The sequence below is a fragment of the Triturus cristatus genome, chromosome 1_2 (genome assembly GCF_964204655.1).
Source record: "Triturus cristatus chromosome 1_2, aTriCri1.1, whole genome shotgun sequence".
Classification (NCBI taxonomy): Eukaryota; Metazoa; Chordata; class Amphibia; order Caudata; family Salamandridae; genus Triturus; species Triturus cristatus.
In genome coordinates this window covers 96,807,796-96,820,686 of record NC_140580.1, presented here as the reverse complement: position 1 = coordinate 96,820,686, position 12,891 = coordinate 96,807,796, and the positions used below count along the sequence as shown (strand labels likewise).

The 12,891-nt window shown below is 43.7% G+C and overlaps 1 protein-coding gene across 2 annotated transcripts in view; it reads left to right on the top strand.

Moving 5' to 3' along the window:
- The window catches only part of INPP5F (inositol polyphosphate-5-phosphatase F), a 943,021-nt gene that overhangs the window by 899,753 nt on the left and 30,377 nt on the right, over positions 1–12,891 (top strand). For both annotated transcript variants that reach the window (XM_085602832.1, XM_085602840.1), the window contains exon 19: positions 8,111–8,239. In XM_085602832.1, coding sequence (XP_085458958.1) covers positions 8,111–8,239 — 129 coding nt within the window. The remainder of the gene's footprint in view (positions 1–8,110; positions 8,240–12,891) is intronic.

Below are 12,891 nucleotides of genomic sequence, written 5' to 3'. Positions count from 1 at the left end.
CCAGGTGATACGTCGTTCTTTCCTTGACAGGCAATGAGACATGCTCTGAGCATACAAAAAGAATATACTGCTTTCTAGATACTAGAATTTCTTTAATTAATTTGGTACCTGGACCTCTCCATTTATTCATAAGCAATTCAGTCAATATGTCAGGTAAGGGACCAGGGTCCGAATGCTGACTCTGATATAGTATAATGAGTTGTTGAATCATATAAATCCCAGCTAACCTCTGCTCATCTGGGGTGAGATTCAAAAATGTGCGTACTACTGTCTCATCACTATATTTTCCGGGACTGTCCACCCAATGAACAGCTGCCCTCGCTAAATCTTGTTCATCCATAGAATCGAGAAAATGATAACCCCTTCGTTCTCGGAGTAGTTTGTCGGCGGTTTGGAACGAATGCTCGTTAGACCTTATGTTAATTATAGGTATTTGGAAATTCCTGTCATTATCTGGACATATTGGACGTATTGGGTCAGTATGACATCTAGTCTGATTCCTATTACAAGATCTTCCTCTACCTACATAGGCTATGGTGTCTGACTGTCCGGCGGGCAGTCCTGACCCTTCTTCCTCGCTTTGCTCGAACTCGTCTGTCTCTAATCTCTCTTCGTGTAGGCGTTCTATTTCTTTACGGATCTTTCGGCACATGGCTATTATACAATTTTGCTTATCGTGTCTCCCTTCTGATATATTCTGGCTCCATTTTGTAAGAATTTTCATTGCTTCCGGATCTACCCCCGGTCGGTCTTGATTTCTGATCACACAGTTTATGAGGAAACGCAACAGTTCCCCCTGTATCTCTACTTTCTGGTATTCCATAGCTCTGTTAATACATTCTGGATCTCGCCCTGTTTGAACAAAATGATATATTTTATCTAGATACGCAGTCATTCCTGGTAGCTTCGCTAAATACCCTGCGGCTCGTCTGATACGTAATGATGCCAGGATCATTTCGTCCTCTTTACCGAGCACCGGGTCATATCTACAATCTATAAGAAGTTCCTTAAGCGTACGATCACTTACGAATTTGGGTGTACGTGAATGCGCTGACTCTTGGAAAATAAGTTTATTTATTCTAGGTGGCGTAGAAAAAATATTGGTAGCACCTCCCGTGGCCCCGTCTGGGGCGTCGGGTGTGAAAGGATTCGTCGAACGTGACACAGCAACTATAGGTGTGGACTCAGCTATAGAAGTACCTGTAGGAACAGATGCAGAAACAGATGTGCTTGCCGGAACTTGTGACTCGATTTGTTGCTGCAGGGATACGGGTGCTGGATCTTGGCGTTGGACCTCCCTGGTATGCGGTCTACGTGGGGCGGAATTAGCATACTCGGGAGCTGCGTCATCTAAATATGAGGAAAGAAAAACATCTTCTGCGGTTCTAGGATGCCCCTTAGGATGTACCTTGATTGGGAATAATGGGGGTGGCAAGTCTTTCGGTATCTCTGGAGTAGCCTTAGGTAATCCTTCGGCCAGAAGGGGATACATACCATTCATAAGGGCATTTCTTTGTCTGTCTACTTGTTCTGATTTCACTCGGATACCTTCCTCAATTAATAGATTTTCTTGAATTTTGTTTGAACTCTCTTTACTCTTCTCTTCCTGTCTACGTGCTTTTTCCGTACGTCTATGAGATTCTTTACGCCATAACTCAACGGCGTCTTTCTGTGACTGTCTAACTTTCCTTTTCCATAACTCTTCCTCGACCTTCATGATGCACTCTGCATCCCAGGTTCCCGCTGCGGGCCATCTCTGACTTTCTGGTAATCCCTTGGTGTAGTCTACCCATAAATCAAGAAATAATATAGCGTCTAAGCCATGTTTGTGATACATGAAGTGCCCTGGAGTATCCCTAGGAGGAATAGGGACGGCTTCTTCAAGTACCCCTTTTCTAGTAGTGATCTGTCTTAATTTCGAGAAGAGCGGCATATTGACAATCTGATCTGATACTTAATCTTGAACACACTAAATACAAAAGCACAATAATGGACAACCATTCATACCACAATATGCAGGACGTTTAACACATTAAACATTAAAACATTAAACCTTTAACTGAAACAACAATGATGATCGTCTGCATAACTAATCACCATGCTTAATTCTTGACACTTACTAGATACTTCGGAATACTTGATATACTGCTAAACAGTACAGATACACTGCTAAAACAGTGCAGACCGGATTTGTGTACCCAAACCCGTCTTGACCGGCACAACCTATGTGCACGTCAGAAATGCCTCCCCAGTAATGGTACTCACCGGGTAGCTTCGGAAACGGAAGGCCTCGGTAACTTGAACTTGAACCGGACTGGACTCGACTCGCCTCGTCGGAAACTGGGCTTGACTTCGAACTGGTGGGTCTCTGTGTACCTCGGATCTTGCTCTCTCAGCTAGGCTCTGGTCGGGATACTTCGCACTTCTCACCGCCTCGTCTGGGTGTTGATCGCAGTCTCAGTCGCCCCCGCTTGACCGGAGGGAGATACAGGAAATCCTGCTGGTACGCGTTATTGTCCGTCCAGCTGTGGCAGGAGACCGGGCCTGCTACTCACCGCCGGCGCGTGAGATGAGAAAGTGTCCCTGTTCGGGCGCCATCATGTGGTAAATAAAAATTCCTTTACCGGGACTGAATTTGATACAGAAACATTATAAAATAGCTCAGTAAAATGAGAGGCAGAATCCGTGATATTAGAGTTTCGGAATGGGCTTTATTCCAATAATCGATTATAATCGGATGCTTCAAGTTCCATCACCACGGGGGTTCAGGAAGTGAAGTACATACTTTATTGACAAGAAGTAACTTTTATAGTACATACATTATAATGAAGTGAATACAGTAGGCGTAACAATTGATAAGGACATTGACGTTTGGTCTGCGTAACCGAAAATGGGTGTAATAATGAGTAAAAAGGAACATGATTGGTTATGATGTAATACATAGGTGGATCTATAAGATAATACTTGGCATAGATGCGCGCGCAGCAGTATGACGTGTAATTGACGTGTAACTAGGGGGTGACGGGGACTTGACATTTAGCTCTATATGTGGAGACGAGAAGTCTGGGGGGTCAAGTCAACCTAATCCCAAATCATATCTAACATCCTATGTTTAAAGAACTATGTTATCCATAAAAGAGGGACTCTCGGACAGAATCTATTCTATACTGACTGTGCGTGCGTGTACAAGCGTCTAAGTGTCTACACTGAATGCGAGGGGGTAGGAATATTCCATGGTAACAGGGCTATGAATTACTTGCATGAGGACAGAGAAGATGGGCCTTTTTGCTTGGTAACTGGAAGAATGTTTACTTAAACTACTAGGCAGGAATGCATCGGCTGAGGGGGAGGCAGATAATTCGAAGGTGAAATACAGTTCTTGGCAGAGAGTAGGCTGATGTCAGGCTTCGTGAGCCGCGCAGAGAATGAGACAAAGTTCATGGTCACAGATGCAGGCTCGGACTGGAGCTTTCAGAGGCAGAAGGCAAGAGGAGTTTTGATGACAGAATCAGGGCCTACTTGCCTGGACTGTAAAGTGGCATAAGTGAACCATATAAAGCCGATGGCCTTTCATATTTAGGAATGGGATATCCGGCCTATACATGGCGGATCTGTCAAAGGACATGTTGACGGTGGACGCACATGTATTTGCGTCTTCATAACTGGAACTGGAGGGAACATACATGTACTTGTGACATGCACATGGAACCGTTGGGGTCCAAGATAGGGGACATAACTGACCAGAAAAATCCATATTTCCACAACTGAAGGTAAGTAATTTGTTAGTCAGTTAAGACAACAGTAATCTGTTCTACCTGCTTTGACTTACATGTCAAAGGTCAGTGACTAACACCCCGAAGAGAGCAATCTGTTTTTAGGTCATGTTAAGTTTATTTACCACCTTTTTATTACATTTACACCTTTGCTGTCTACCGTTCTCTGCATATGGGTACAATACCTCATTGCTGGCTGACCAAAAAACTGTTCCTTAGCTGTTAAAGTCAGGGTTTGTGCGCCAGGACTGGGTGCACATCTGTTTGTCGTACACAGTTACACTTTCAAAAATAAATCATAACAATTGGGTCAAATAGTAAATTTTGCATCACCGTTTTTCAACAAAATCGGCAAAAAAGCTATAGGTTGTAGAAGCCGTTCTGAATGGGCACTTATGTAATATTTCAACACTTACATCATAAAATAATCAACCACTTTGCCCAGTGCAGCTTGCATCCCAGCCATGCTCCAGAGTTCAGTGAAGTTGTGTTTCTTTTCTTACTGGTCAGATTTATTTGGGTTGGATGCAGCCAGGGTACTTTTCTTGGCTTCTGACCCTGATACGTATCAATACATTTGCCCTCACTTCTACTGAGTAGGTATTGAATAGACAAACTGTCTAGCTATAACAGTTATAAACAGTGATACCATTAGTAGTTCTGCAGTCCCTGCTGGCGGCTTCCTTATGTGTATAGCTCAGAAAACTTACTGCTCAGTGTACCATTTTTATGATCAGATTGGAATTAGTCAGCCTTGATAGGAAATCCACAAAGAAGTAGGTTTTAATATAATCTTCCAGATTATATGCCTCTTCATTTTCTTTTAAACCAACCAGGCGAAGGTTACTGCTCTGGGACCTCCTTTCCAGATTATTAACTTTAGATACTGGAAGATCACTCAGCTCCTGTTTTATACTTGCAGAGACACTGCATAACACAATTGCGACTCTGTCCGAATGAAGAAGTCAGTTTGAGATGTTGGTAAGTCACAGCTTGATAGGTGGCATCTCCGTTCAGAAAGGAGGCTGCCAGTACCACTCCCCGCATGCACACAGAGATGGACCACCATGTATTGCCTGGTTCATGCTTCGACAGTGGAAGTCCATATGCTAGGGGGCAATGGAGAGTACTTAATCACTGTCCCCATGCCTCCAGTTCTTCACAGTTGGTACTCAGAAGTGGTAAGGGACAGTAAGAATAGTAGTGGAAGAAGCTCTACAGAACTACAATCATATCCCTCAGAGGTTGGCCATACACTCTGCCTAGACAAGTTTCTAACTGTACTGTTCTTGTTGGCTCTCTCCTTGGGCTCAAGTTTGGGAAATTTCCAACCTTTCAGACATGCATAATGGAAATAACCCAGCATCTCCTTTCTCACAAACTAGGCAGGCACCATGACTCATAATACATAGACTCATATTCCTGATCTTTCTGCTGGCTTGTTCTTCAGATCCTTTTCTATCATCCAAATGTCTATGGGTGTGCCTAAATACTCCAGCCATCCCTTGCACCCAATACTGTACCATGCTCAACATGCCATGACAGCCACCTCCCCCACATTGCTGGCTAAATGGGAAAGGGCTATTAGGAGTCACCCATGTGCTGAGCAATAGTAAGAAGGCTACAGTTTGAAATGTATCAGATATCAATTCATCCAATTCAAAGTGATCCATAGAGATTGCATCAAGCTAGTCAATGTACACTGCTTGGACCTGATTAGGTCAGACAGATTTACATGCAGACTGTTCTATTGATATGACACCTACGTACAAGATCTTGGAATGCCCAGGAATACAAGCTCTGTCGTGTTGGGTGAACAGTATCTTTTGTTAAGCATCCTATGCCACCTCTTATTAAGTTCAGACTCCAAACTAGGTTTATATTGTTTGCTTTTCTTATGGGCAAACTACTACAGCCAGTGCATTGGCTACATAAATCCCTTGTCATCAAACTACAAGTGGTTGCACTTGTTGCCTGTTCTCTCCATGTCTAGGATTATGGTATGTTATATTACTAGATTTTATAAAGCGCTAATTCACAGAAGATCTTCCTTGGTGCTGAGCAACAGAGGACAACTTACAGCTTGCAATGGCAATTATGTCACTGACTATCCACCGAGATTTAGTGATATGATATTTGGAGCCAATGACTGGAAAGCAGAAATGCACTTAGCTCTCTAGCAGACACATACTCTCCCTTCCAACCTTTGAAGTTCCAGTGCATCCTTGGGCACCATTCAGGCTCCATCCTGTGACTGAAAGCTGGTAAACACGTATGGGGCCCAGCGAACCCATGTATACCTATGACATTTTATGAAACCGTTGGGATCTCCATGTGTCTTTAACCGCAGTGAACTACTCTACATTACAGTATAATATTCAGAGTGAAGTTCCATAAGGCTAACAATACGTTACTTTTACTGGTGTTGTGCTTGTGCATTCATGTTAATTGAAACTTAAACAAAATGCATTTAAATAACAAAACAACACATTACAGATTCTATCCCCCTGGTTTTCCTGTTGAAGGAATTAAATCCTTTGGAGGATATAGTTGCCCCCTTCGGCATTAAGATTGTGAGCTACACGGACGACACGCAATTGGTCGTCTCGCTCTCACATCTAGACCAATGCCCAGATAATCTTCTGCACTGCCTCCAGAAAATCCACCTCTGGATGTGCGATTCCTCACTCAAACTCAACGGGTCCAAAACAGAAGTTATGCTGATGGGCAAGAAATGGTCACCAATTCCACCATCCGTTTGGCCCGACACAATGGGTGAGGTGCCCGCCCCCAGAAAAGAAATTAAGAGTCTGGGGGTCTGGCTTGAACCAGACCTATCCATGAAAACCCAGGCTACCAAAACAGCCGGAACCTGTTTCGGACTTATGAGGTCAGTCCGCAAGATCCTTCCTCTGCTCCCCCCCCCTCTTTCCAGGAAACTCCTGGTTCAAGGACTGGTTCTTGCACGACTGGATTATAGCAATTCTGTCTATTTAGGAGCCCCTGAAGCCACTCTGGACAAGCTGCAACGAACCCAAAATGCAGCTGCTCGGATGCTGATGGGCCTTCCCTCCAGATCCTCCGCTAGACCGGCACTTAAGGCACTCCACTGGCTGCCAGTGCGAGAGAGGATCGAGTTCAAGGCTATGTGCATCGCGCACAAGCTCCTCAATGGACAAGGCCCCTCGATCCTGGGAGACATGGTTACCCCGTACAAAGCCTCGACATCTCTGCGCTCGGACAATGAGCGACTGGCGAATATCTCCAAGTTTAGGAGGGCACGTACCGGAGGTCGTCGCTTCTCAGTAAAGGCGGCCACCCGCTGGAACTTGCTCCCCCGTAGTTTGCGTTTGGAACCCTGCTACCTGCGCTTTCGCAAGCAGCTCAAAACTCTGCTTTTCCCCAAATAAAAAGGTTTTCTTCCGCCTCTCCCCTCTTAGCCAACCTTACAGGTTTATAGCACGGGGATGCCTCCGGGTCACCAGGCGCTCTACAAATCTTTAAATGAATAATAAATAAATAAATTAGATACCACACCTAAACAATGACAAAATATCTATGTACTTATTTTGGAAAAAGGTAAAGTATTTTTCTATCCAGAAACAAGGGAGAATATCATGAGAAATGAATGTTGAATCACAGTTATCTTTCTTTTCTTGATCCTGGCTTACTCAATTATGACAACACTGAAGGGTTTTTTCATTTAAGGTGTTTTTCTGCTAGAAGAGACATTAATACACTGTACATTTAGAATCTGCTGAGAATCTAGTTTTTTATACAAATCATTGAAGAAGCCGGAATCCGTACGCTCTCCAGAGGAAGGTATGGCATTGCTGAGATCCCACAGCTCCCCTTGCTACCTGCTCTTTAGGAAAACCTCTCTGGTTAGGCTTTGACATGATTTTTCTTACTTGTGGGAAACAATATACTAGGTTTACAGCTTTTCTTTGCCATTTATTGCTTTCCTTAATATTTCTAATTTGCTACCTCAGTAGTTTTGTGTTCCTTATGTGTCTTCTTTTCTGCTCATTTTCAGGGGGAAGAGTGGTTTGGATTTATGCTGTGGTCACCACCTTGTTGTTCTGGTATAACACTACTGTGTTCTTACTGAGTGACTCTAAATATAGATTTTTATCTCTTTAGCTCATAACATTTAAAATCAAATTTCTGGGCTTACGCTGTGATCTAATTCAGCAGTGAATATGGTGTTACTTTGAATTTGTGTAAATTTTGTTTTTAAAGTATTCTTCTAGTATACAACATTTGAACAATGTACTGGACAAAATGGTGTATACATTGTCACATTGCTAAATTTGCACTTTTCATTTGGTTGTCAGGTCCTGAGCCAACACTCTTTGGAAAGCCAAAGTTTTCTTGTATGAGACTTCATTACAAACACAAAGGCAACAGTGGATATTTTCACACTCTGAGAGCAGTGACGCGACATCCTGAAGAAGATGGAAAAGGTGAGAATGAAAAAATTATTACATGCAAAGGAGTCCCTAAAAATGTAACATACCCCCCACTTTGAAACATATCCAAAATGGCACCAGGGAAGTGAGTTTGACTTTCTGTAGGAGAGTTTGCAGTGGTTATCCTCTCTAGGAAGCTCAGGGAGTGCAAAATAATTTAGCCACAATTACAAGATTTACAGGCAGTTCTGAATAAGCACCGAAATAATCCAGGACATCAAGTATTGCCTACTCAGACCTTTCCCATGGGTATTTGGGCCAAATGATACAGCACAATTTTCAGATAAATTGACTTAAAAGTCAAACACCTTCTGAAGAGGCTTTCATGACCTAGTTCAGGCTGTTTTGGTGTGCCAGGCAAGTCCGATCTTCAACAGAGATATTGGAAGGTGAGGGCTCTCCTCAAGAATACCTAGTACAGAATATTTTCAGTCCAATTACTGTCACAAATAGTTTTTACCTAATATGGGTATGCCTCCTATCATGTTTCAAAATGTTTGTGCAGCATCACTTTATTCCTCTGCCATCCCCATATTAAGTACAGCAACAATCTATTGATGTCTTCGTAAATCTTGCCAGGACAATCATCTTGGAAACAGTCAGTCTGCCCATCTAAGATAGGAGCAGTTTATCCCAAAAGCGCAGTAAATTCCCTGGCCCATAATCTTCCCCAGATTCCCCATGATCGTGTCCCAGTCCTCATGGAACACTTGCATTCCTAGGTATCAAAAGGATTTTGAGCTCCACAGCATCTACAAAACGGGGAGAGCTGCATCATTGATATATGCATTGGCCTTCAGGGGAAATAGTTACGTTTATTTACTAGAAGACCGGATTGAGTGCCAAACCTTTCTGTGTGGACAAGAAGGACCCAGAAGTCCTCTTGGATTATGTAAATATATCAAAACACCATCTGTTTATAATGACAGGATCTGCATGTGGCCAGGGTCACTCCTCTAAGTAGTTCTGTCCGGGAGTGGCCCACTTGGGATCCATTGTCAGGGCAAACAGCACGTGGAAAAGAGGTACCCCTGCCGCATGCCCTTTTGATTCTACCAATCCTCTGAGATAATCTTGCATGTATATACTCTTGCTGTTGAATATGTATACTATTGGTGCACCCCCCTCCTTCCATTACTACTTGCAAGAAATCCCATATCTAAATGTCAAAAGCTTTATTGCACCATGTCCAGCCCCCAGAAGTGGGTTACTGACCAGATGATGGAATCTGCAAATGTTTGGTGAAGTATTCCTGCCTGGGATAAAGCTAAACTGGTCTTGATGACTAAGCTCCGGTAGTAATGGGGATAACCTATTTGCCAGTAGATTCGCAAGGATCCTATAGTGTACATTTTCTATTGACAAGGGACACTAAGATCATACTTCCAGAAGTTCTTAGACTGTTTTCACCAATGAAAATATTATTGTTTCCTCAGACATAGTAGGGGGCAGAGTGCCTACTTCAAAAAATGCCTGAAATACCTGTAGGAGGTAGGGTTCAAGTATATCAGTGTAATTAGCATGGAACTCTGGGGGCAGTCCGTAGCTGGCCATAGTTTTACTAGCTGCCAGTCCCTTCACTGCTGCCCTCACCTCCTCTGCCAATATTGGGGTCTCCAACAACTGGGTCTGCTCAGGCATTAGCCTATTCAGTTGAGCATTCTGGACATATGTTTGTTGTTGCCCTTTTATATGTACTCTAGTCCTTTTTCAATGAAAGAGTAATACGCTTGTTCTGTCTCGTTTATCTCAATTTGAGTGCTGGCTACTTTATCTGTCACCTGCAGGTCAGTGATGGTAGTTATGTACTGTCTGGTGGTGGCAGCCCAGCCTGTCTAGGGCCTCTCCGTATTCCTTTCTTGTTTGTATTAACTGTGATCTTTTTGTTGTCACTAAAAGTCTCCAATGTCTTTAAAATGCCCTCAAGTTTTGTAAAGCTCTGTTCTAGGTCCTTCACACTCTAAATGGCATACCCATACAGATGCTCTTAATTGTAACCTTGAATGCCTCCCTTCAGTGGTTGCATTCCCAACAAAACCTTCATTTGCCTAAAAAACTGTATAGTTGAAGTCCAGGGTGCCTCTCTGTAAGGCGAGTTGGGTAAAGCTGCGGGCGGCAGTCACCACAGTGGGATTCTACTAATATGCACCCCCTCATCTCAAGGCGAACATTAGTTGTCCAATAGTGTATTAACTGAGATATTCAGTGTGAAGAATCATCCCCTGAAACAATGGATTGCACAACAACAGGTCAGTTCTTGTGTGAAGTACATACACATGAATTTAATAAGATTAATCATGTTCTTCAGGGTGCATTGTGTGCTATATACCAGACAGTTCCCAGTTGCCGAGCCAAACAACTAATCTATTCACCAGCTGGGTGCCAGTGAGTGGTGACAGACATCTGCCCATATCCACACTGGGCGCAGTTAAAGTCACCACCTCAAACTGTCATGCAGTCCATACTGTCAAGAATTAGCTTATCAACTGACTCAAGAAAATCGAACTGCAGATTATTTGGTGCATACATACCCACCAGCCTAAGCACCACCCCCCTTCACATTTTCCTGTTAGTATGTCTACCTTCAACGTCGTTTATGAGCTCAACCAGCCAGAAAAGGACGTGCGAATCAAGCCATATAAGTGTACCCCTGGCATAGGAAGAGTATGTGATGCCAAACAATTGCCCCCTTCATCTACAAAGTCGTTTTCCCCAATTTGCTCATGATGAGGTGTATTTATGCAAGAATGCAATATGGATACCTCTTCTCTTAATGCAGTCATGCATTCTATAACTTTTTGTCAGATTACCCAAGCCACTCACATTCCAGGTTAAGAGATCACCTGCCATTACTTTTTGACAGAGGTTCGCAAGAGCAGGAGTAGACACTCTTTCCCTGGTTGTGACCAAGACGAGAGCCAACCCCTATCTCCTGTGCCCCCATACGTCCAAGTGTTGCAACATGACTTGCAAACATGCCCATGTGTTAGTGTCCTTCGGACCTTGCCTCTCAGCAACATTTTACAAGCAACAATATTCCTACTGTTTCCCTCCCTGGATCCAGCATGAACATACTGCCAGCTACTTCATCCTAGAATGTAGTATGAAACCTCCTGTGTAGAGAACACATGGGTAGTGTAGGGGGTAAAGCGTGTACTTAATAGAAGTACTGCTCCATTCACAACCACTCGGCAGCAACTGGAATTTTGCAATGCAAATAATCCCATTCTCCCTACTTGACATTTACCCTTTTAATGTAACCATTTCTTGCTTACCATTCGTAACTTGTACCCCCAGCATGCTGCAAAAGTTAGTTAACATTACGTGTATGTGCAGTACTGTTTCACCTTTCAGAGTTCATACTCCTCAGAGTACCTAAACGCATACAGATCAATGTAATTCAGAGCAGGAAATAGCAGTATACTGAAGATACAATCTTGTCTGCGGTCATTGGAGTCACTGTCAGCAAAACAGAGCTGTCCATCTCATCTTCCTCATCCTCTGTTTTCAGCAATTCAGAGTCAAAGTGCGATTCAGGAAACCCTGGTCAGTGATTGCATCTGGTCCCACTGACTTGCGACACTTAGTGCTTCTTGTTGCACAGCTGTGATCGGTTCCGTCACCCGTCTGGAGGATCTCTGTCACCTGCAGTTTTCCTCTTCCCTGACCTGTATGGCTTAGGGGGCAGTGGCTCAAAGATTTTCACACCATGATCAGTCGGCCACTTGGGGGACCTGCTCCATATCTCATGGGACTTGGAGAAGAAGCATGTCTTATTGTTCATAATGAGTTTTAAGTTTGCAGGAAATGGCAGCATGCATGTGATATCCAGATGGCAGAGCCAATGTTTTACATCTATGAAGGAGTACCTTTTGGCTTTAACTTCTACGTTGTAGTTCAGGAAAGTAAAGATTCTTTGGTTATCAACTGTCATTGTGCCAATTTTCCTAGTAAACTGCAGGATAACATCTCTTTCCCGGTAATTTACCAACCAGACTAACACCAGATGTGGAGGGGCACCAGCATTGTTTGAACCCTGTGAGCTCTTTCTGAGATAAAATGTTGTGACGAGCTGTCTTGTCTAGTATCCGTCTCTCCAGGAAGGCAACCATATCATGGCCCTCTCTTCAATCAGGGAGACCCAATTCTTACGTTATGGTGGTGTGATCTCCCTTCTGCATCACTGCTCTGGCCTCGAGCATCTGCTGGCACAGTTCCTTCATCATTAGCTGGCACTCGTCCAGGATTCTTTTGTTGGCTGAGACCCTTTCCTTCTGTCGGTCTGCTTGTAGGAAGGTAAGTTTTGTAGCCACTATGTCGATTTTATTATTCCCCACCTCTCTGGATTTCTTGGTTGTTGCCAGGACATTGTGCAGTTTGTCCTATTCCATCACATTCTCCACTTGCGATGGAGCTTCAGCCTGTGGGTCCAACTCCGAGGTAGGTCCCCCAGTTTAAGCTGGTCTGTGCCTTCCCTTTGGCATCTCCTCCAGGAGGGGTCAGGGGTGATTTCAAATCTAAATCTAACCAGACCAGCTCCCTCCAACTTAGGGAGTTATTTTATGCAGGATCACCACAAGGACTCCGTACTTCACTGAGCACCTTGTTCGCTCCTTGATGATCAGCTATGCTTCCTGCAGGTCATT